This window comes from Salmo salar, chromosome 01 (assembly GCF_965601325.2).
Source record: "Salmo salar chromosome 01, fSalSal1, whole genome shotgun sequence".
Lineage (NCBI taxonomy): Eukaryota > Metazoa > Chordata > Actinopteri > Salmoniformes > Salmonidae > Salmo > Salmo salar.
The window spans coordinates 107,861,681-107,887,283 of record NC_138291.1 but is presented as its reverse complement, the minus strand read 5'-3'; the positions used below and the strand labels follow the sequence as shown (position 1 = coordinate 107,887,283).

The following is a 25,603-nucleotide window of genomic DNA, read 5'->3' as shown; positions in this document are numbered from 1 at the left end:
TAATCACTCCCCTATTGTTGACTACTAATGATCTATAACTGGACTAATAACTCACTAACTAGTAATCACTCCCCTATTGTTGACTACTAATGATCTATAACTGGACTAATAACTCACTAACTAGTAATCACTCCCCTATTGTTGACTACTAATGATCTTTAACTGGACTAATAACTCACTAACTAACTAGTAATCACTCCCCTATTGTTGACTACTAATGATCTTTAACTGGACTAATAACTCACTAACTAACTAGTAATCACTCCCCTATTGTTGACTACTAATGATCTTTAACTGGACTAATAACTCACTAACTAACTAGTAATCACTTCCCTATTGTTGACTACTAATGATCTATAACTGGGTTAATAACTCACTAACTAGTAATCACTCCCCTATTGTTGACTACTAATGATCTATATCTGGGTTAATAACTAACAAACTAGCAAAGGATATGAACAAAACGTGCACAAGTGGCTACATGCAGTTCCTTCTTTGATCTCAAAACAAGCGCATCTACTCAGGACGACAGCTGTTAACACAGTCCAGTTCAAAGTAAATGGCACAGATCCATATATGACAATAGTCTATTTGCATATAGGCCTACTGCAGATGTGATTAGCTATGCCACAATGGTCTGTGTAGATTACGGCTCTGTCATGTGCATGTACTCTGATGTGTTCTGCCTCCAACAGAATCTCTTCCATAGTTTGTTTTATTTTAGTATGTTGCATTGAAAGTGGCTAATATTGTGTTGATTCAATCACAATTGCCACAGTAAAGGGAAACGTTGATAGTGTTAACAGGGAAAACTCTAGAAAGTTGAGTGAACTTCAATCAGGCGCTTCTCTCTGTGGGCTGATATTTCCTCTGCACTCTGCATGCCAGTCCTGGGAAGATGCAAGGCAGTCTCGGGGCTACTGCACGTCCGCGCATGTGCGCAGTTTAGAGGGAACATTGGTGCCAATGCACAATCCTAAACAATAACATAAACACTGATCTCTGACATAGACCCTACAATTATTACTTTAAAAAAATACCATTCAATGTACTGTACAGGTGGGCTTGAGAACTTGTATTTATTTTATATTATTTATTTCACCTTTATTTAACCAGGTAGGCCAGTTGAGAACAAGTTCTCATTTACAACTGCGACTTGGCCAAGATAAAGCAAAGCAGTGCGACACAAACAACAACGCAGAGTTACACATGGAATAAACAAACGTACAGTCAATAATACAATAGGAAAATAAATCTATATGTGTGTGCAAATGAGGTAAGATTAGGGAGGTAAGGCAATAAATAGGCCGTAGTGGCGAAGTAATTACAATTTAGCAATTAAACACTGGAGTGATAAATGTGCAGAAGATGTGAATTGCTCTGTCAGAAGAGGGAAGGTGTCTGTGAGGCCTTGTGGTTGAACCCCACTAAATGATCATGTAGCTGGAGAATTTAAAAAAGAAAGGAGAATATTTAACTAGACAAGTCAGTTAAGAACAAATTCTTATTGACAATGACGGCCTAGGCACAGTGGGTTAACTGCCTTGTTCAGAACTACAGATTTTTACCTTGTTAGCTCTGGGATTTGATCTAGCAACCTTTTGGTTACTGGCCCAACGGTCTAACCACTTACATACATTTTACAGTATTCCCTCTCTTAAGAAATATCCTTGCGCACATAGCCCCAAGTGCAGTGAGAATGTTTCCCCAACACCATGTAAGACCACTGGACGTGATCCCATTGCTACCACTAGATGCAACCTATGCCACAAAAGGGAAGACACAGTAGAATGCTCACAAACGCTAGGTGTTACAGTCTTTTAAAATACAGTCTTTGTCACTACAGTCATTTCAAATAATGTAGTATGCTCACAAACTTAATGAAGACCAGGTCCCATGCCATCCTCATACACTGCAGTAGCATGGCATCATACACTTTATTATAACAAAATAATGTCATTTGACACATTTGTTTACATGGCTTTTTCAAAATGTTCCCTCAAAAACTCACTGGATTATTGATGAACAAGTTCTATACTCATGCGGTGGGTAGTGAGTATAACTATCGTATACATCATTTTATTATGGAAAATCAAAGTAAGTACACAAAAAAAAAGTAGCTGTGTCTGTTTATGGTTTTATGACCGGAAATGACGACAGAATCTCACTGCGCAAAGCTTGTCGGGATACAGAGACGGCTTGAGCGCCATATTGGAGTGTAACTAACTAGCTATTGTTATAAATAGGGTCGGGCTGCTGCTGGCTGAGTTTACATGTTTTCTATAAGTTTGTTCTAAGGAAAAGAGAAAGTTATCGGTGGGTCATGAAAGAAATGTCAGCGTAAGTTGCACACACGCTTAAGACGTTGTAATGTTGTTCAGTCTTCAATATGTGTGTTGTTTTAGAAATATGATAGAATATCTAACGTTAGCTAGCTAGGCTAAAACTGTTAGCTAGCTAGTTGCTAACGAACGGCTATCATCACAACAATGCGAGGCTGAGGGAGTTAGCGCAGCTAACAAAGGCCTAGCTATTTGGTGCATCTGTTAACTTTGCTAACTTGCTACTCGACATCATATATATTTCTAAAGTAGCTTGATGACTCGATGGGTTTTTATGTCGTTGTCTGTATTTCATTGTAGATAACTAACGTTATCTAGCTAATTGTTGATTAACGGTATTTTGTTTATAATCAGCGCTAGGTAACGTTAGCTAGCTAACTTGTTAGCTAACGACGTTAACGTTAGAGCCTTTGAGTTCCTGTTTATAACTAGAAGATCATATAGATGTATGGTCGGTAACGTGTGCTAGTTACCCGACTTAATAGCCAACGTTAACTAACTTGCTTACACATGCGCTAACATTAGCTGGCTGGCTTATTTTGTTGTAAACATCCCTGTCTGTGTAGTGACCAATAACAGGTCATTTGGAGCTGACGCCGGCGTCATGTCAGACAGGTATTGACCTCGTTAGTTACCTATTTGTGCTTAATCTATCCAGACCAGCTCAATGAATAGGAAATGAATGAAACACCATCAGTCACTTTAAGTTAGTCCACGGTTTGTGTCTTTGTGTGTTTGATTTTCACCCAGTGAGTGAACTAAACATAGGATGGCTCTTCAAATGCAAATATTGTTTATGCCATGTAGCTCGCTGTAGAGTAAATGGGTGGCTTGGGGAAACAAAACAACACATAGATTGCTAACGTTTAGGTAGCTACGTGATAACTAATAAACAGAATGCTCAAGAAAAAGTATTGACCTCAGGTGAATCAATGTAGTCAGGGCTGAATTCCACAAAACCTGGTCTGCTCAACTCCGTTGGTGGAGTTCATCAGAAACTTCCTTCCCTGTTGCGTTTAGTCGGCTAGACTGAAGTATATGTACTGCAAACAACTTTGAACAATTCAACAGGACTTCTATCATATCTATAACATACTCTTCCTCCTCTCTGTGTTGACTTGTACAGGAACAGTAACAGTATGCATGGCGGGCAGCAGCCTCAGAAACACTATGGTATTACCTCGTCCATTAGCATGGCCTTCCCCAGGGAGGTGGACCATCAGTACACACACAAGCTCAGCGAGGCCATGAAACCCTTTGGGGTGTTTGAGGATGAGGACGAACTCAACCACAGGTGAGATGGCGTTCTCATGAAATAAAGCAAAAGATGCCTCCACACGGATGAATACTCCCATAATTTATTTGTATTTTTTTATTGTGCAATGTTTCCACCCGGAGGTCTTTCAGACATAACCCACGCCTGGGCCCGTATTCAAAAAGTGTCTCAGAGGAAGCGTGCTGATCTAGGATCAGGGCCCCCCCCCCCCTCCGTATAATCTTATTCATTAAGATCTAAAACATAAAACTGATCCTGTATCAGCCACACTCGTGCTCTGAGACTTTCAGTGAATACAGGAGCAGGTTGAAGTTGCGTGGTATTTGTTCATTTAGATGCCCTTTGTTTTGCTTAAATGTTTTCCAGGTTAAAGAGTTGTAGGTTTACGTTCTTTTCATATGTGTGTTTGGGATATGCTGGGTTTTGTAGTGGACAGGTCAATTGATTGACGTTATGCTACTTCCCACAGACTCGCAGTTCTTGGGAAATTGAATACATTTGTCAAGGAATGGATTGCCGAGATAAGTGAAACGAAGGTAGGTTCCTTGAAGAACAACGATGACTGAACTGTGTGTGCATCAGTGGTTGCTTTACAGAGATTAAATCATTCCTACTCTGCTATGATATCAATGGGAGAATGATGTGTACGCATGCTGAGTGATATTGACGTTAATTCCCCTCAGAACCTCCCACCATCGGCGATAACCAATGTAGGGGGAAAGATCTTCACCTTTGGGTCTTACCGGCTTGGAGTTCACACTAAAGGTAATGTCCTATCCTGATGCTTAAAGAGAACACGTGCATGTCTGCATGAGACACCTGTTGTGTGCTGTCAGAGGTATAGCTAAGTTTTGTGTGTGCATGTTTGTGTTGCAGGGGCGGATATTGATGCCTTGTGTGTATCGCCGCGACACGTGGAGAGGACAGACTTCTTCGACTCATTCTTTGCAAAGCTCAAACTGCACGAAGAGATCAAAGACCTACGGGTGAGGTTAAAAAAAATAAAACATTCTCAGGATAATATTCGTATAGTTAAAAAAAAACAAGGAATCTCATATGTTATTGAACAATGTGCGAGAGGATGACAGTGTAGGAAAAATTTAAGAGCGATTGTGTCAAAAGGCAGTAGGCCGGATTGTAACCTACGTTGATACTGTAAATGTGATGGAGGCTGAGGCATGACCACTAGAGTAGCCAGTCCACAATATATTTTCTTAATGTATATTATGGCTATCATCTGTCTGTCCTGCTGTACCTTTGACTTGGCCTGTCCAATTGCTTTAAACATGATGTACTTCTTCTTTCAGGCGGTGGAGGATGCCTTTGTACCTGTGATCAAATTCAAGTTTGACGGCATCGAGGTAAAGGGGTTTTGGATGTACAAATGGTGTCTATTTCAACACTCTGTGAGATGGGTATACCATCAGAGTGGATTTTCACCAACCCAAATCTTTAACGATGGCGCGAACACATTCATTCAACAGTCACATCCAACACATTGACGTTCACATTGAACTAGAACAGAACCCAGGTCAGGCTTTAGATCAACCTCAACACAGTCTTGAAGATAAGAAAAGACCCTGGAAATGAGAGGTTTATGATGCGCATGGTCAGAAACAAGCTGCCACACCCAAGATTGCGTGAATTATTCACATATTTGAACATAAAGCATAGGTAGCTAGCTATACTATTGGCATAAACATAATTATAATCACTATTTAATCAACACCCAAAATCACAATATCCTGTAGTAGATACAGACTATAAGTAGTATTGTACTCCCAACATTTTAGAATTCACAAACCGTCAATAAGAGTACTGATCTAGGATCATGTGTGGCTTTTTAAAAAAGTCCTACAGAATTAGCGGGTGCTCCCACCTGATCCTAGATCTGCACTTCTTCTCAGAGACTTTGTGAATTTGACCCCAGTATAATTAGTGTACCTGCTCTGTCTTGTTGCCGGGCAGATTGACCTGCTGTTTGCGCGGCTGGCTCTGCAGTCCATCCCAGACAACCTGGATCTGAGAGGAGACTCCCACCTGAGGAACCTGGACATCCGCTGCATCCGCAGCCTCAATGGTACTAATGCTCTCTTCCTGTGGAACTAATGCTCTCTTCCTGTGGAACTAATGCTCTCTTCCTGTGGAACTAGTAGTAATAATAATACATGACATTTAGCAGATGCTTTTATCCAAAGAAACTTATGCAAGCATACGTTTTACACAGGAATTGTACCCACAACCCTTGGCGTCCAATCACTATTCTCTACCTACTAAGCCACACAGGACTTAGTAGGTAGAGAATCGTGTTAAAAAAAATAATAATTAAAATGAGAAAAATGCTATTATAACCTCTTTGCAATAAGGAATTGAGACTAAAAGCTCAAGAGAAGTTTCAAGTGTTTATTACCAAGGATGCCATCAGCTGAGTACATACATTTAGAAAGTTCACAAAACATCTTGTAGTCTTCCCTCCTTGTAGGTGTCACCTCCCCAGCTATACATTTTGTAATCCCAATGAGTTTCCCTCCTTTCTCCTGTGGAATGTCCATGGTCCTCTCTTTGTTTAGCCAGATAGTCAGAATCGCACCCCGTCCATCTTCATTGTCCTGGGTCTGACCCTGCTCTCTGATCATAGGCAATTTCCTCTTCTCTGATTAGGTCAACCTGTCTAAATGAGCATACAGTTTCATGTCCTGAACTCCATTAATACTCACAGTAATCATTCACTAAACAGGATAGAAACTACAGTTTAACTTGAAACATGTTACATTTTAATAGAATCCATCAATAGTAATATACTGAACAAAAATACACATTCTTATTTACGATGACGGCCTACCAGTTTGGGGTCACTTGGAAATGTCCTTGTAGAATAACATCAAATTGATCAGAAATACAGTGTTAATGTTGTAAATGACTATTGTAGCTGGAAACGGCAGATTTTTTTTTAATGGAATATCTACATAGGCGTACAGAGGCCCATTATCAGCAACCATCACTCCTGTGTTCCAATGGCACGTTGTGTTAGCTAATCCAAGTTTATCATTTTAAAAGGCTAGTTCATCATTAGAAAACCCTTTTGCAGTTATGTTAGCACAGCTGAAAACTGTTGTCCTGATTAAAGAAGCAATAAAACTGTCCTTCTTTAGACTAGTTGACTATCTGGAGCATCAGCATTTGTGGGTTCGATTACAGGCTCAAAATGTCCAGAATCGAATAACTTTCTTCTGAAACTCGTCAGTCTATTCTTGTTCTGTGAAATGAATTGCCAAAACACCCAGTCTCAACCTCAAAGGTGAAGAGGCGACTCCGGGATGCTGGCCTTCTTGGCAGAGATGGCTTTTTCTTTGCCACTTTTCTTTGCATCCCGGAGTCGCCTCTTCACTGTTGAGACTGGTGTTTTGCGGGTACTATTTAATGAAGCTGCCAGTTGAGGACTTGAGACGTTTTGATGTTATTTTAATGGACAAAACATTTGCTTTTCAAAAAAACAAGGACATTTCGAGGTGACCCCGAATAGTGTGTATATATGACAAAACACACATCACGACAAGAGACAACACTACATAAAGAGATACCTTAGACCACAACATAGTATGTCAACAACATGACAACAACATAGCATGGTAGCAACATGGTAGCAGCACAACATGGTACAAACATTTTTGGGCACAGACAACACAAAGGGCAATAAGGTAGAGGGAACAATGCATCACACAAAGCAGCCACAACTGTCAATAAGAGTCCATGATTGAGTCTTTGAATGAAGAGATTGAGATAAAACTGTCCAGTTTGCATGTTTTTTGCAGCTCGTTCCAGTCGCTCGCTGCAGTGAACTAAAAAGATGTGTGCTTTTGTGACCTTTAACAGAATGTGACTGGCAGAACGGGTGTTGTATGTGGAGGATGAGGGCTGCAGTAGATATCTCAGATAGGGGGGGTGAGGCCTAAGAGGGCATGAATACTTTCTGAAGGCACTGTACATAAGAATATTACATGGTACTACTTAGAACATAGTACAGTACTAGTATGTAGTACTACATAGTACTAGGACATAGTAATACATGGTACTACATAGTACATAGTAATACTTGGTACTACATAGAACCTAGTACGTAGTAATATATGGTACTACGTACATGGTACCCATATATGTAGTCATGTTCAACTATGATGTTGTAGTGTATCACCATACCCCATATCTGTAGTCATGTTCAACTATGATGTTGTAGTGTATCACCATACCCCATATCTGTAGTCATGTTCAACTATGATGTTGTAGTGTATCACCATACCCCATATCTGTAGTCATGTTCAACTATGATGTTGTAGTGTATCACCATACCCCATATCTGTAGTCATGTTCAACTATGATGTTGTAGTATATCACCATACCCCATATCTGTAGTCATGTTCAACTATGATGTTGTAGTGTATCACCATACCCCATATCTGTAGTCATGTTCAACTATGATGTTGTAGTGTATCACCATACCCCATATCTGTAGTCATGTTAAACTCTGTTACCTTACACAACTACAGCACCAGCTTTGGAATGACATCAGTGTGGAACTAACCTCCCTCCCTTTACTCTTGTTCTGAGACTAGTGGTTTCTTCTCTCCTCCTCCTCCAGGCTGCAGAGTGACAGATGAGACTATAGTGATTTATTTATTCCTCTCTCCTCCTCCAGGCTGCAGAGTGACAGATGAGATCCTGTACTTGGTACCAAACAAGGAGAACTTCAGACTAACCCTGAGGGCCATCAAGCTGTGGGCCAAACGTGAGTCAGCACCTGGAATAGAATAGATTTGTCATTAATATCTCCCATTTAATAATTTAGGATATTGAGGTCATTTAATAATATAGACTGTAATGTATGATATTTAGAAAAATGCTTTTATTCAAAGTGACTGAAAGTCATGGGTTCAAACATTTTACATACGGGTGGTCCTGGGAATCGAACCAACTACCCTAGTTTTGCAAGCGCCTACCACCCTGCATCCCACTGCTGGCTTGCCTCTGAAGCTAAGCAGGGTCGGTCCCTGGATGGGAGACCAGATGCTGCTGGATGTGGTGTCGGAGAGATAGTAGGGGGAACTCTTCCCTCTGGTCTAAGAAGATCCCAGGGCAGTGAAGGGGACATTTCCCTGTGTAGGGTGCCATCTTTTGGATGGGATGTGAAATGGGTGTTCTGACTCTCTGTGGTCACTAAAGCTCCCATGGCACTAATCGTAAGAGTAGGGGGTGTTGACCCCGGGGGTCATGGCTGAATTCCCAACCTGTCCGCATTTCCATCATGGCCACCTAATAATCCACCTCATTGCTAATTGGCATGTACCTAACTGTGTGACCGGGGATGATGGGCTGTAGGGTGCTGTGTGACCGGGGATGATGGGCTGTAGGGTGCTGTGTGACCGGGGATGATGGGCTGTAGGGTGCTGTGTGACCGGGGATGATGGGCTGTAGGGTGCTGTGTGACCGGGGATGATGGGCTGTAGGGCGCTGTGTGACCGGGGATGATGGGCTGTAGGGTGCTGTGTGACCGGGGATGATGGGCTGTAGGGTGCTGTGTGACCGGGGATGATGGGCTGTAGGGTGCTGTGTGACCGGGGATGATGGGCTGTAGGGTGCTGTGTGACCGGGGATGATGGGCTGTAGGGTGCTGTGTGACCGGGGATGATGGGCTGTAGGGCGCTGTGTGACCGGGGATGATGGGCTGTAGGGCGCTGTGTGACCGGGGATGATGGGCTGTAGGGTGCTGTGTGACCGGGGATGATGGGCTGTAGGGTGCTGTGTGACCGGGGATGATGGGCTGTAGGGTGCTGTGTGACCGGGGATGATGGGCTGTAGGGCGCTGTGTGACCGGGGATGATGGGCTGAAGGGCGCTGTGTGACCGGGGATGATGGGCTGTAGGGCGCTGTGTGACCGGGGATGATGGGCTGTAGGGCGCTGTGTGACCGGGGATGATGGGCTGTAGGGCGCTGTGTGACCGGGGATGATGGGCTGTAGGGCGCTGTGTGACCGGGGATGATGGGCTGTAGGGCGCTGTGTGACCGGGGATGATGGGCTGTAGGGCGCTGTGTGACCGGGGATGATGGGCTGTAGGGCGCTGTGTGACCGGGGATGATGGGCTGTAGGGCGCTGTGTGACCGGGGATGATGGGCTGTAGGGCGCTGTGTGACCGGGGATGATGGGCTGAAGGGCGCTGTGTGACCGGGGATGATGGGCTGTAGGGCGCTGTGTGACCGGGGATGATGGGCTGTAGGGCGCTGTGTGACCGGGGATGATGGGCTGTAGGGTGCTGTGTGACCGGGGATGATGGGCTGTAGGGCGCTGTTGTTACCGGGGATGATGGGCTGTAGGGTGCTGTGTGACATTTCTAGATATATTTTACGACTGGGAAACTAAATTGAGCTTTTTTTTATTGTACAAGTAGTTCAGATCGTAGTACTTCCCCCTTTTCTGACTGGTCTTTTCTGACTGGACTTTTCTGTTTTGAACCTACTGAATATGACCCATTTGTTAACACATTTTATCCACACATGAATGTTAGTTGCTTTGCAATAAAGCATCAGTTAAATGGCCTATATGATTGCCCCCCTCCCTGTCCCCCAGGCCGTGGGATCTACTCCAACATGTTGGGCTTCCTGGGTGGAGTCTCCTGGGCCATGCTGGTAGCCAGGACCTGCCAGCTCTACCCCAATGCTGTGGCTGCCACTCTCGTACACAAGTTCTTCCTCGTCTTCTCCAAATGGTACACAAGGAGCCCCATACCCTCGCTTTACATTCCACATCCAGTACTCACAAAGCATCTCAGAGCAGGAGAACTCATCTAGGATTGTGCCTTTTTAAAATCACAATGTATAGGGGAGACTTGGCTCTAGATCAGCTCTTATCTGAGGCACTGTGTGAGTATGGGCCCTGATTAGTTTAAATGGGTGTGACTAAATGGCTCCTGATTAGTTTAAATGGTTTTGATGATATGGGCCCTGATTAGTTTAAATGGGTGATGATGATATGGGTAGCCTGTATAGTCGATGACCTGCTATGATGAAGAAATATTGTTGCTTTGAAATCTCCATTGTTTTGAAAGGCTATCAATTCACTCAATCTGTTCTTTAGGGAATGGCCGAATCCTGTGCTTTTGAAACAGCCTGAAGACAGCAATCTGAATCTACCTGTTTGGGATCCACGAGTAGGTGTCTGCTGTTGAGTTTGTGTGTGTGTTCAAGATACACAAATTCCACAAGAAATATATGGGATGAACAAAACAAGTTGATAAAATGCTTGCATGCTGTGTGTGTCTGTGGGGGATAAAGCTGCTCTTGCCCTGTGCCAACTCTCCTCTCTACCCGTTTCCAGGTGAACCCGTCAGACAGGTACCACCTGATGCCCATCATCACGCCAGCCTACCCCCAGCAGAACTCCACCTACAACGTCTCCACTTCCACACGCACCATCATGAGTGAGGAGTTCAAATACGGTGGGTACCTAACTCCTGACCCTAACCTGGCTGATCTAGGATCAGGTCCCCATCCCCCATCCATATTATCATGTTCATTATGAACTAAAAGGCTAAACTGATCCTAGATCAGGCCACCAATACATAAATATGTAGGCAGATGTGACTGCGAGTCGCTTTGGATAAATGTGTCTGCTAAATGGCAAAAATAAATCAATATTTCTCCATATATTTGCAGCAGGATTCATCTCAAAATGCTTTCTTTTATATCATATTATTACACCGTGCAGTGAGGAGTGCTTTGTGCTGGTTCTGTATAGTGGTCCTGTAGGACTCTGTTCATAGAACATGGCGTTCATTCTAAATTTCTCATCTGGGAAACCTAGAAGTAGAATCTTGTGTAATTGTGTCAGATGTTTGGTTATGTTCTGGGGGCGTCTGTATGAGAGGAGACTCTAACCAGACTAGAGAATTCTCCACCCCCCCCCCCCCCCCCCCTAAACAGAGACTCTCTCAGGAAAGCAATGGGGGGGGGGGGTCTGTGCAACCAGACGGAAGTTCCTCGTTAATCGTTGCGTCCCACATTCTGTTGACGGACGCTATGATACCATCCTATGTTACATGCGTCTGTCCACAAGCAATGACTAAATGTCTTCCACCAACAGGTCTCAGTGTCACAGATGACATCCTTCAGGGGAAAACCGACTGGTCTAAACTGTTCCAGCCGCCCAACTTTTTCCTCAAGTACAAGTACGTATTTATACATTTCAATGTTTATTTCCCTGTTTATTTTTTTTAATGCATTTTAAATGTTGAAATGTTTGAAAGGTTGTTTATTTGCATGCCAATTTATGTTTTGTCTTTAATAGGCATTATATTGTTCTGACTGCCAGTGCATCCACAGAAGAAAACCAATTAGAATGGTAAGTGTTTTATATGGGAACGTGGCACTGCTAAGGTCCTTTAAGATCTGTTTAGCATCTTACCCTAGGCAAACAAGTCAAACCGGTAAAAGCAAAGCTTTTCTATTATATTGACAAGATAGTCGAGTGACCGCTCTAACAATGGAAATGCATGTCCTCAAAGATGGAAGGCAGGCGGGAGTAGGTGAAATCAGGTGTGACTATTCTAGCTCATTGTCAAATCCCTGAGCGGGTTCCTTCCTCTCCAGCAACTGAGTTAGGAAGGACGTCTATCTTTGTAGTGACTGAATGTTTTGATACACCATCCAAAGTATAATAACTTCATTCTCAAATGGATATTCAATGTCTGCTTTTTTAAAAACCGATCTACCAATAGGTGCACTTTGTGAGGCATTGGAAAAAACCACGCTTATTTTAATTTCTTTATTAATTTGTAAGTATTTCAAAAAACGTCATTCCACTTGGACTTTATGGGTATTGTGTGTAGGCCAGTTGCACAAAATCTCAATTTAATCCCTTTTAAATTCCGGCTGTAACACAATAAAATGTGGGAAAAGTCCAGGGGTGTGAATACTTTCTGAAGGCACACTACATTCTATGACAGCAGTGTTATCTCCAATGGGTATATTGACCAATAGCCGTTCACAACATTTTCAGAAATTTAAACAATGCTTTGTACAAGATTCCAAATTCTCGTCATGAATGGCTAAATGTAATGCTCAAAGGTGCTAACAAGGTGTCCATTCTGAAAGGTGGCCCAACTCTAAATATATGTCTCTGACCCCAGTAATGTTATGAACCTCCAGTCTGTTCCTCTCCCTCTAGGATTGGTCTGGTGGAGTCTAAGATCCGTGTCCTGGTGGGGAACCTGGAGAGGAACGAGTACATCACCCTGGCACACGTCAACCCCACGTCCTTCCCCGGGAACAAGGAGAGCTGTAGCGAGTGAGTCTCTAGACTCCACACCTTTTGTGAAGTTTGAAGGCACCAGAAATATTGGGGTTGTGTTCATTAGGGCACAAGACGGAAACCTTGTTTAAAAATCATTTTTCATGGCCTTGTGCCCCGCGTAGGTGGAGATTTCACTTAAAGGAATACTTTGAGGTTTTGGCACTGAGGCCCTTTGTCTACTTCCGCAGAGTCAGATGAAGTCGTGAATATCATTTTGCGTGCAGTTTGAAGGAAGTTGCTAATTAGCGCTAGTGCAATTGCTAACTAGAATTGGCACAATAACTGGAAGGCTATGGGTATCTGCTTCATTGCGCTAACGCTAGTTAGTGTTTTTAAATATACATTTTAGTCATTTAGCAAACACTCTTATCCATAGCGACTTAGTTATTGGATTGATCTTAAGGTAGCCTCGTGAGTCAACCACATCTTAGTCATAGTAACTACATTTTCCCTCAAAGTAGCGACAAGCAAAGCCAGTGCTAGTAGGAGAAGTGCTAGTGCAAAGCAGTCAAGGGTGTTTGTTTTTTAGTAAGACGCCACAGGACGAATTGACTCAAGCTACCACCAGGGATCACATGGAGACGATTTGGAACTTGTCTGTCTTGAATGATCAGATTGAAGCATTTTTAGATGTTTGATAAATGTCAGACAAATGTACCCAGCTGATGTTAGTGGTGGGTCTTTCAGCGGGAACCAGTTTGTCTCCATGTACCCAGCTGATGTTAGTGGTGGGTCTTTCATCAGGAACCAGTTTGTCTCCATGTACCCAGCTGATGTTAGTGGTGGGTCTTTCATCAGGAACCAGTTTGTCTCCATGTACCCAGCTGATGTTAGTGGTGGGTCTTTCAGCGGGAACCAGTTTGTCTCCATGTACCCAGCTGATGTTAGTGGTGGGTCTTTCAGCGGGAACCAGTTTGTCTCCATGTACCCAGCTGATGTTAGTGGTGGGTCTTTCATCAGGAACCAGTTTGTCTCCATGTACCCAGCTGATGTTAGTGGTGGGTCTTTCAGCGGGAACCAGTTTGTCTCCATGTACCCAGCTGATGTTAGTGGTGGGTCTTTCAGCGGGAACCAGTTTGTCTCCATGTACCCAGCTGATGTTAGTGGTGGGTCTTTCAGCAGTAACCAGTTTGTCTCCATGTACCCAGCTGATGTTAGTGGTGGGTCTTTCAGCAGTAACCAGTTTGTCTCCATGTACCCAGCTGATATTTGTGTTGTCTTCCAAAAGGAATGAGTTTGTCTCCATGTGGTTCATTGGGATCATCTTCAAGAAAGTGGAGAATGCGGAGAGCGTCAACATCGACCTGACCTACGACATCCAGTCCTTCACAGATACAGGTAATACCACACACTCACACGGTTAGTTCACCCAAATTACCAAATGACGTATTGGTTTCCTTAGGCTGTAACAGACTGCTGACAACAGTCCATGCTTTGGTTTAGTTTCCCCTGGCACTGTTTCCACATGCTCACGTTTTAGCATTTGTGGCACAATTCAATTCATGGGACTCATTAGCATTTTTGGCGCATCATGTTCAAATCATCTTTAAGTGACTTCGTTGAGCTTCACAATCAATTCTAGATACTTTTGGATGATTTGAACATGTGTGAAAAATGCTAATAGCGGTCCCATGACTTGAATGGGATTTGTGCCACAAATGCTAAAACGTTAGCATGTGGAAACGGTGCCAGGGAAACAAAACCAATGCATGAATTGCTGTCAAATTGTGTCCATAGACCACTTATATGGTAAGGAAACCAATGTGTAATTTAATAATTTGAGTGAACTATCCCTTTTAGATCTGTCTATGTTGGTAGAGGGAACTCTAAATGACTCCATGTCCCATGACCCCTTTCTGCAGTTTACAGGCAGGCCAACAACATCAATATGCTGAAGGATGGGATGAAGATTGAAGCGACGCACGTGAAGAAGAAGCAGCTCCACCAGTACCTTCCTGTTGAGCTGGTGCAGAGGAAGAAGAGGGTAGGATGGATTCTCTCTTCAGGCAGAGGCTCTATTCCTTTCTGCCATTCCTGGTCTCCTTCTCAACCGTATTTCAAGGGCCCTCCCCTTGGCCCTTATTCTCAATGCGTTTTGAAAAGGGGGCCAGGAGAGGAGATATTGAGAAAAGCCAATGTGTAGTTTAGACATATATTTATTTAAGAAATGCATTTGAACAAATCATCATCTTGTGATTGGCTTTGTACTAAGTTTTTGTTCTCTCGTTGTCCCTCTTTGCTTCCTCCTTTCCACACCCATCTTTCCCCCACTCCCCTCACTACAGAGCATAGTGGAGCTGAACCGTAACTCCAACGGCGGGAGTTCCAAGCGTTCCTCTCTTGATGGCAGTCAGCTGGACAGTTCCAGAGACACAGACTCCGGGACTCCCTTCAGCTCGCCCAGCTCCGTCTGCAAGCCGTCCAGGCCAGCCGCCTCAGACACAGACGACAGGTGGGTACACCTCACATAGAACAGGGAAGAACCAGGGAGACTTGTATAATTAAGCAATAAGGCACAAGGGGGTGTGCTATATGGCCAATATACCACGGCTAAGGGCTGTTCTTAAGCACAACGCAAAGTGGAGTGTCTGGATACAGCCATTAGCCGTGGTATATTGGCCATATACCACAAACCTCTGAGGTGCCTTATTGCTATTATAAACTGGTTACCAATGTAATTAGAGCAGTAAAAATACATGTTTTGTCATACCCGTGGTATACGGTGGCATATACCACAGCTGTCAGCCAATCAGCATTCAGGACTCGAGCCACCCAGTTTATAATATATTCAAGGCTACAGCAGAAGATCCATCACATGTAGTTTATGCTTGTGTACCTCATCACTACTTAACAATGGTACCATTTGACACTAGAAGTTTTAGTCCCCCCCCCCCCCCTATTATTTATTCCATGATACATATTTATACATTTTCTTTCCACAATTGACAAAATGAATAAATTAAATAATGTATATTTTCATTATTTCATGTTCCTTGTTTCAGGTCATCATAACATGTTTAACTTAATAGCGCAATTATGAATATAACGATCTGTCCCGTGCAGTTTGACACCCCCCAAGCCGCCAGTCTCTCTGTTTGTGGAGATCAGCTCCTCAGTGCCAGACGTCTCTCCACCCAGGACCGATCAGGAGCAGGGTTTGTCCATCCCCGTCATTGGATCAAGTGAGTGTCCAGCGTTCTTCTCTCCTGTCAGATATACATGGTCTACATACTAGTGTTGTTGAAAGTCACTGCTGTGAAAAATTGCACTAAAGGAATGTTGAAATGTGGTTGATTGGGTTATTAACCTGTCTCCCTCTCAATCATTCTCACTCCCCCTCTGCCCTCGCTCTTTTTTCCCTCATTTCTCTCACTCCTTTCTCTTTGTCTCGCTCTTTCTCCCTTGCCTTCTCTTTCTCCTAACCTCCTCTTTCCCCCTCTGTCCCTATAGAGTCCAAGCACTCTGCCCCAACGGGCCCAGTCGGTAGAACCATTCCTACAGTAGTGGGTAGGAGCGTGGTCTCTCTCCCTGGCAGCACCAGCTCTACAGAGCAGAACCAGAACGGAGCCAACAGACTGGAGGATCAGTCCAAGAGACTGAAAGACGGGGCAGAGCCGGTGAGTTGAATTTGTATTGTAAAATGAATACACCGACTCCCCAGAACACAGGTTACATCTAGATTACTCAACAGAACCTCTTCATGGAAAAGTATATTGCAGGTTTGCTAGAGCTCCTGTAGAAAACAATGACTCCTGTCAGTTTGGACAGAAACAATGTGCACTGGTCATGGTGAGCGCTTATTGTCTCTGTCCTTTGTGTACAGCTGGCTGATGTCTTGACCTTCAAGGAGCCGTACCCTCCGTCTGGTGACGGCAGGGAGCAAGGGGACGGAGTCAAAGTGGTGAGAACCCCTGTTTTACCCCCCCCTCCCTGTTAATGTCCTTTGTTGGTGTGAATGCCACTTTGTGATTTGACACTGAACATTCATGTTGTATCACTCATTGGGTTTTTCACCCCCAGGTGAGTTCTCCAGCAGGCAGCACCATTCCTACAGTAGTAGGCAGGAGCGTTGTACCCTGCCTGGACTCCTCTAGAGATACCACCAGCCCGACAGAGCAGAACCAGAACGGAGCCACCGCTGCAGCCAAGAGACCTCACTCCCCCACACAGGACGGATCCCCCAAGAGGATACGAGACACTGCAGATCTGGTGAGGAGAGGGAGTGGTCCCTGGATGGATATGTCCAGGGCTATCCTCCACATCCAGACTAAATCCTGTCAAATGCTTCGTAGACTAACAGTGAAATGCTTTCTTACCACTTATTTTCCAAAAACGCAGAGTTAAAGATCAAATATAGAAATAGTGACATGAGGAATAAATACAAAGTGGATAACAATGAGTAAAAATAACATGGCTATATTCAGGAAGTAGCAGGTAATAACATGGCTATATACAGGAAGTAGCAGGTAATAACATGGCTATATACAGGAAGTAACTATGTACATATAGAAAGCAGTATAGTGACTAGGCAACAGGATAGATAAGACAGTAGCCGAGTTCAGCGTGTGGGCCAAGTCCAGGTTCTCTCATGCATGGCTCAGTGTTGCTTGCCTCGGAAGCGAGCATAAAAGGCATTTAGCTCTTCTGGTAGGCTCACGTTGCTGGACAGCTTGCGGCTGGGTTTCCCTTTGTAATCCATGATAGTTTGCAAGCCCTGCCACATCCGACGAGTGTCAGAGCCAGCGAAGTAGGATTCGATCTTATTCCTGTATTGCCGCATAACCTGTTTAACCTCTATGGGCTAGGTGGGACGCAAGCGTCCCACCCGTGGTGCACTCCATCAACAGCAGGTGCATTTCAAGAGCGGCAAATTTGAATCCAAATAAATGTCAAAATTCAAATTTTTCAAACATACAACTATTTTACACCCTTTGAAAGATAAACATCTCCTTAATCTAACCACGTTTTACGATTTCAAAAAGGTTTTACGGCGAAAGCATAAATTTGGAGTATGTTAGGACAGTACATTTACAAGAGTTGTGTGTAATGTTTTGTCAATTCAAAGACAGGGTCACCAAAACCATAAAACCAGCTAAAATGATGCACTAACCTTTTACAATCTCCATCAGATGACACTCCTAGGACATTATGTTAGACAATGCATGCATTTTTAGTTCTATCAAGTTCATATTTATATCCAAAAACAGCGTTTTACTATGGCATTGATGTTGAGGAAATCATTTCCCTCCAATAACCGGCAGTCAAGTCAGCAACACAAATTAAATAATTAAAATTAGAAAACATTGGTAAAATATTATATTGTCATTTAAAGAATTATAGATTTACATCTCTTGAACGCAATCAACTTGCCAGATTTAAAAATAACCTTACTGGGAAATCACACTTTGCAATAATCTGAGCACTGCGCCCAGAAAAATACGCGTTGCGATACAGACAAGCCGTCATGTTGGGGAGATCTAAAATCAAAAATACTATGTAAATAATCCATTACCTTTGATTCTCTTCATCAGATGTCACTTCCAGGTATCACAGGTCCATAACGAATGTAGTTTTGTTCAAAAAAAGCTCATCATTTATGTCCAAAAATCTCCGTCTTGTTAGCACATGATCTAAGCCCGCCGGACTTCACTTCATGAACGAGGGGAAAAAATATATTTCCGTTCGTTCAAACATGTCAAACGTTGTATAGCATAAATCATTAGGGCCTTTTTTAACCAGAACATGAATAATATTCAAGGTGGACGAATGCATTCTCTTTTATAACGTATTGGAACGAGGGTACCCAACATGAACTCGCGCGCCAGGTGTCTAATGGGCCATCATCGTTCCATGGCTCTTGTTCGGTCAGATCTCCCTCCAGAAGACTCAAAACACTTTGTAAAGGCTGGTGACATCTAGTGGAAGCAATAGGAAGTGCCAAAATATTCCTCAGCCCCTGTGTTTTTCAATGGCATAGGTTTAAAGGTAATACAACACATCAGGTATCCACTTCATGTCAGAAAATGTCTCAGGGTTTTGCCTGCCAAATGAGTTCTGTTATACACAGACACCATTCAAACAGTTTTAGAAACTTTAGGGTGTTTTCTATCCATATATAATAAGTATATGCATATTCTAGTTACTGGGTAGGATTAGTAACCAGATTAAATCGGGTACATTTTTTTATCCAGCCGTGCAAATACTGCCCCCTAGCCCTAACAGGTTAATGGCTTGTTGGAGGTCGTAACAGGATTTAATGTAAGCTTCCAGATTAGTGTACCATTCCTTGAAAGCGGCAGCTCTATCCTTTAGCTAGAGTGATCAATTTTGAATTTGGAAGAGTCATGGAATGCCTGTAATCCATGGCTTCTGGTTGGAATATGTACGTACGGCCAGTGTGGGGACGACGCCGTCGATGCACTTATTAATCACCCTTTCACTATTGTCTCACAGGAGCTGTATAAATATACATTTTTTGTTGGAAAATGTTTTTAGGTTAATGAGGTCATATTGTCAGTCTCACTTTCTCTCACTCTTTCTCCAGCTGGTGTCCGGTGATGACTCTGCATTCAAGGAGCCGTTCCCTCTATCTAGCGACGGCCAGGAGCAAGGGGACGGAGTGAACGTCGTGAGTACTCTTCTTTCAACCCACTGCACTCCGAACACCAACTGAACTCTAGAAATACACACCTCACATTATTCAGAGGTTTTATGTCAGTCGATTATTGCCTTTCATTTAAAAAAAAAAATGGTTTCTCTTAACAGGAAAGTCTTGGTGGGGTAAAGGCTATGCCTATTCCAACTATCGACACATCAAGAACACAGGTACTGATTTTTATTAGCTAGAATGCTTGAAAGCAGTCTTCAAATTAGTAGTTGATTTGAAATCTCATAATGTGTGTGTGCACATGTCTGCTTTTATTTCTCCCATGTGTGTGTCCATCCTCAGAGACTTCCCAGTATGGAGCTGCCAGATGTGACCTCCCCCCTCCCCAGCAGTAACCACCAGCGGGTGGTTAAGAACTCCATCAGACTAGCCCTCAACAGGCACAGGTAACCCCAGGTAACGCCCCCCCCCCTCCCAAACCCCCTCCTTCACGAGGCCAGGACCTACAACACTGACTAGCTCCAGACCTGAGATCCAAAATCAAGACTACTGTGGTAAAACCTAGTGAGGAAGCCCGATTTTTAACTCTCCCACTCACCCCACCCTGTCACTGGACGATGGGCAACGACAGTCCCTTGTTCCCCAAAAAATGTCATCTCTGTTTCTATGGTCCTTCCCAGTTGAGCCTGAAGCAGAAATGAAAATGCTGATTTAAGATTGGGTTGGAGAAGAGTTGGATTTATTTATTTTTGTAAATTTCCCCCTCTTACTCTGTGTAGTTGTGTTTTAAATGGCCTTAACGTGTCGATGCTTGCTACTACACCGGTCTGTACCATCCTAATGTTTTGACAAATGGAAGACTTCTACAGTAGGTGTAGTTTATTGTACATAGCTCGTCTTTAAAAAAAAAGAAAAAAAAGTATCACAGACCTTTAGTCTTTCCATACAGCTGTTATAGTTTTATGATCTAAAATGAAAGAAAAAAAAATGTTTAAAAAATGTATTGTCCCCCCCGGCACCGCTCACAACGTGACCTTGATAGCCAATCTCAGCCTTCCCACCCAGTAGACTCAGCAACCTGGGTTGTGTTCATTTGGGCCCAACATATGAAAAATGTTTTGCAACAGAAACCTAAAATGAGCATTCCTTTTGGACAAGTTCAGATAGTACCTCCCTTTTTTCTTCCTGTATGTCCCCCCCCTCTAGGTTAACAGGACCTCCTGTATGTCCCCCCCCTCTAGGTTAACAGGACCTCCTGTATGTCCCCCCCCCTCTAGGTTAACAGGACCTCCTGTATGTCCCCCCCCCCCCCCAGGTCGGTTAACAGGACCTCCTGCGTATATCCCTTCCTCTTGGTTAACAGGACCTCCTGTATGTCCCCCCCCCCAGGTCAGTTAACAGGACCTCCTGCGTATATCCCTTCCTCTTGGTTAACAGGACCTCCTGTATGTCCCCCCCCCCCCCCCAGGTCAGTTAACAGGACCTCCTGCGTATATCCCTTCCTCTTGGTTAACAGGACCTCCTGCGTATATTCCCCCCCCCCCCCCCAGGTCGGTTAACTGGACCTCCTGCGTATATCCCTTCCTCTTGGTTAACTGGACCTCCTGCGTATATCCCTTCCTCTTGGTTAACAGGACCTCCTGCGTATGTCCCTTCCTCTTGGTTAACTGGACCTCCTGCGTATATCCCTTCCTCTTGGTTAACTGGACCTCCTGCGTATGTCCCTTCCTCTTGGTTAACAGGACCTCCTGCGTATGTCCCTTCCTCTTGGTTAGCAGGACCTCCTGCGTATGTCCCTTCCTCTTGGTTAACAGGACCTCCTGCGTATGTCCCTTCCTCTTGGTTAACAGGACCTCCTGCGTATGTCCCTTCCTCTTGGTTAACAGGACCTCCTGCGTATGTCCCTTCCTCTTGGTTAACAGGACCTCCTGTGTATGTCCTCTCTCAAGCTTTGGCACCCACTAGAATAGAGAGAACCAACTCTCCTGGAGATCTACTGGGTATTGTAGGTTTTTCCTCCTGCCCTGCACTAGATTCACACACCTGATTCAGCCAACCAGGGTCCTGAGGGGCAGATCATTAGTAGAATCGGGTGTTTTATAGTAGGGTTGGAACACAACCCTGCGTGCGGTAGGCTCCCCAGGGAATGTACTAAACATGAGGGACTGAACGGTTGTGTTGTGCTAGCAGGGTCATGGTTGTGAGGTGGTTCACCACTGGATTTGTGTTGTGGAAAGGGTTTCAAGCTTTTGCTGGTGTGTGTATGTGAGGATGTTGGTGTACATGAGTGTGTGTTGTAATTCCCTCAGTGTGGGGTGTTGACCCTTTGCACCTCCCGTGGAGGTTGTTAAACATGGCTTCTCCTGGGGTCATCCTGGGCTGAGTCCCAAATAGCACCCAATTCTGTATGTAGTGTACTTTTTCGACCAGAGCCCTATACGGCCCTGGTCAATACGGCCCTGGTCAATACGGCCCTGGTCAATAGAAGTGCCCTATGTAGGGAACAGGGTGCAATTTCAGATGCAGTCTGGTCGAGGAGTTGACCTCTCAAATCAAATTTCAGGACTCATACTCACAACATTTCTGAGTACGAGTGCTGATCTAGGATCAGGTCCCCCTTGTCTATGTAATGTTGTTTGTTTTTAAGCAATCAGGCATGTGGGGATGTGGTATATGGCCAATATTCCATGGCTAAGGGCTGTTCTTACGCACGACGCAACACGGAGTGCCTGGATACAGCCCTTAGCCACGGTATATTGACCATATACCACAAACCCCCAAGGTGCTTTATTGCTGTTATAACCTGATTATCAACGTAATTGGAGCAGTAAAAAAATAAATGTTTTGTCATATCCGTGGTATACGGTCTTATATACCACGGCTGTCAGCCAATCATCACGGTCTTGTATACCACGGCTGTCAACCAATCAGCATTCAGGGCTTGAACCACACAGTTTATAATATGATTTAAACGGCAAAACCGACTGTAGATCAGCAGTGGTGCTCTGAGACCCTTTGAGTACAAGCCCTGCTCTCGTTAAACAGTGATCTCTCTCCATTCTACCCTGGTTAGGTGTACAGAAAGCATCCATGAATGCATCCCAAATGGCACCCTATTCCCTATATGGGGCTCTGGTTAAGAGTAGTGCACTAAATAGGGAATAGGGTGTTATTTGGGATGCACACTGTGTATTTAACAGGTGTATTCTCTTCATTCATATTTTTGTTGTCTTATTGCTTTGTGTGTATTTGTACCATTTTTATATCATCTGTTCTAGCAGCTTAAGGCTCTCAATGACTTTTACACCACTCTGTTTTCAACAACTTTCTCTGATTTTTGAGAAATAATTAACAGGTCATTTATCAGTTGTTTTTGTAGGGCAACAAGTTGTATTTGAAAAGGTATTTTTGTATGTACTGTGTATCACCTTTAAACCAGACCATTAAATCCATAAAACCCCTAGCTCTCCTTTTGTCTTGTTTTGCATCTCATTGACTCTATTCCCTGCAGACTCTAGAGAATCATTGTATCACCTAAACCGTTGTGAAATATATTTTCAATAACCTAAAACATTGTATTTTCAACTGTTTTGAAGCTGAAAGTAAAATGCACAGAACGGATCTACCGCTTACCAGACTGTCTTTAAATGGGAATTACATATCTATAACTCTCATTTCTTCTATCTGAAACTGAAATGATTTACAACTACATAATGGACCTATGTCTACCACCTTTTCCAGAAATGGACTGATTTTTAGATGAATTGTACAACATTTCAACAAGACATCAGATGTTGATCCCTTCAGTGTTTATTTATTAGTGTGGAAAGCAAATCGGCTCCTGTAGCACAGTTAGACAAAGATACTGTACTCCCAGGTCAGGATGCCAACTACCTGGTTGGCACCGTTGATGCAGTGCCTGGTGACGTCTCTGTACCCTAGATCTTCTGTCCAGTACTGGTAACACTAAAGCCACAGCGCTTGTTTATTGGAAACCAATTCCACTAAAACAGTTACTTAGAAACACTTACTGGCAATGTACAGTAGTACCATGGCCTGTAGACTAAGAGGTTAAGGAGCTAAGGTGTTGGGATCATCCACCGTACATCTGGTCTGCTACGTACACACATAATCACATTAGTGGAAACGGAGGGTGTTTTCAGGGCATGCCTGATCGTAACTAGATATTTCAAAGTCGCTTCAGGGAGAAGTTTAGCTAATCCTAACCTTTTCCTGACATTAACCTAATTCTCCTAACCTGTCACATGAATTATCCTAAACTGCTGTGTAAGATCTCCTAACCTCTGCAAAAAGTCACTTATTTTAGACAAATCCGGCATGCCTGCCCTGCAGTGGCGGTTCTAGACCATTTCAACTGTGGGGGCCAAGCTGGGGCCAATTGTACTGTTAGAGGGGCCAGTTACATTAGACATTGTTGTCATATCGTTTTCTTCACTGCATTGCAGGCATTAGCAGGTGAAAGACCATGTTCATAATCATTAGTGTTCCGCGTTGCCACTGTCTAATAATGGATGTAAAAAAAGAACGATAGCAAAAATTTTATGTAAAGATGATTTCATACTCCACATTTAGGGGGGCCACAAGGGGGTCCAAAATTGTTGTCACAGGGGCCCTTTTTATTGTTATTTTATACTGTCTTTTTTTGATAATCTTTATCAAGGGTGCCAATAATTTTGGACCTGACTGTATGTGCTATCTTAATTTGGTCACTGCACAGCAGGAAATGCAAACTTATACTTTAGTCAACATTTAAAGAGGCTACCAAAGTTTGTAATTTCTACTTTAAAATGTCAGACTTGATTTACACTAACAATTTTTTTTATCAACCCTTACAAAAATGTCCATTCATTATAATCCACATAATAATTCACATTTCCTGTTGATGCAGGAATATTTTCCTGCTGTGAGAAAGTGGTCAAATGAAGATGACACGCCTGTCGGGCTTAGGAACTACAGTGTTGACCTTGCCCACTCCACCTGGGCCACAAGATTAGGGCAGGGAGCCAAAAGAGGGAGGAACTCCATTGCCTTGTTACAGAGAATTTCAATACTTATTACATTGCTCACTTATATGCTTGCAGACTTTCAAGGATTTAGCTGGTTGGGAGGAGTAGGTGCACTGCTACCAGAACTCCCATCTTCTGTCATTTACATCTTGTCAGATAGAGGAAGCACAATGCACTGCTCAGCATTGGAAGAGGAAGTGTATACTATAAGTTACCTGGATAGAGGTAAGTACATTTACACATGCTGCTACTGCTATTATTGCTGTTTATTTTGACTTCATAGTACTACTACCACTTAGTTACAACTACTATTTGTTGTTGAAGATATCATTATTGTTAAAATAATTCTTCATTTCATTTCAATGCAGCCTGTTTTTCCAATGGCAAAAGGTATAGGCTACTTCATTTGAATGAATCTATTGTCTCTCCTTGAATTTTTTTTTACAATCAAAGACAGATTTAGAAGTTTTTTTGGGGGAAAGTAACTACAGTATTTATTAATAGACCCATGTTTCAAGGGTTAAAGAAGATTTACTGTTTCATCTTTCAACTGGTCCATTCAATACTTTATTGGTCTTGTTGATAAATGTAGATACTGTACATTCAATACTTTATTGGTCTTGTTGATAAATGTAGATACTGTACATTCTATACTTTATTGGTCTTGTTGATAAATGTAGATACTGTACATTCTATACTTTATTGGTCTTGTTGATAAATGTAGATACTGTACATTCTATACTTTATTGGTCTTGTTGATAAATGTAGATACTGTACATTCTATACTTTATTGGTCTTGTTGATAAATGTAGATACTGTACATTCTATACTTTATTGGTCTTGTTGATAAATGTATCTACTGTACATAACATATTATTTGCTCTTGTTGATAAATGTAGATACTGTAGCTATACATAACATCTGATTTGACAAACACATGTTGATAATTTCAGATCAGATTTTTTAACTAACTATCAAATTTACATTGTTTTATGAAATACATACTGTATG

General features: G+C 43.0%; 1 protein-coding gene across 1 annotated transcript; it reads left to right on the top strand.

The window, feature by feature from the left end:
- The first annotated feature begins 2,193 nt into the window (after positions 1–2,193).
- On the top strand, positions 2,194–23,028 carry LOC145881853 (poly(A) polymerase gamma). The gene is made up of 24 exons (XM_082978750.1): positions 2,194–2,340; positions 3,469–3,636; positions 4,088–4,154; positions 4,302–4,383; positions 4,495–4,604; positions 4,926–4,979; positions 5,587–5,698; positions 8,312–8,401; positions 10,238–10,376; positions 10,745–10,817; positions 10,985–11,105; positions 11,750–11,834; positions 11,954–12,007; positions 12,833–12,952; positions 14,187–14,296; positions 14,821–14,942; positions 15,244–15,410; positions 16,022–16,140; positions 16,409–16,575; positions 16,782–16,859; positions 16,979–17,167; positions 19,503–19,586; positions 19,724–19,783; positions 19,908–23,028. Exons 1-24 carry the CDS (start codon positions 2,324–2,326, stop codon positions 20,013–20,015), a joined length of 2,496 nt encoding a protein of 831 aa, XP_082834876.1. The 5' UTR covers positions 2,194–2,323; the 3' UTR covers positions 20,016–23,028.
- Positions 23,029–25,603: the final 2,575 nt, after the last annotated feature.

What these genes read in the sequence shown, in the direction of transcription:
- LOC145881853 (XM_082978750.1), top strand. An exon ending in TTCCTCGTCTTCTCCAAATG is followed by an intron (nt 10,377 to 10,744) that starts GTACACAAGGAG and finishes TCTGTTCTTTAG; the next exon opens with GGAATGGCCGAATCCTGTGC. An exon ending in TACGAGACACTGCAGATCTG is followed by an intron (nt 17,168 to 19,502) that starts GTGAGGAGAGGG and finishes CTCTTTCTCCAG; the next exon opens with CTGGTGTCCGGTGATGACTC.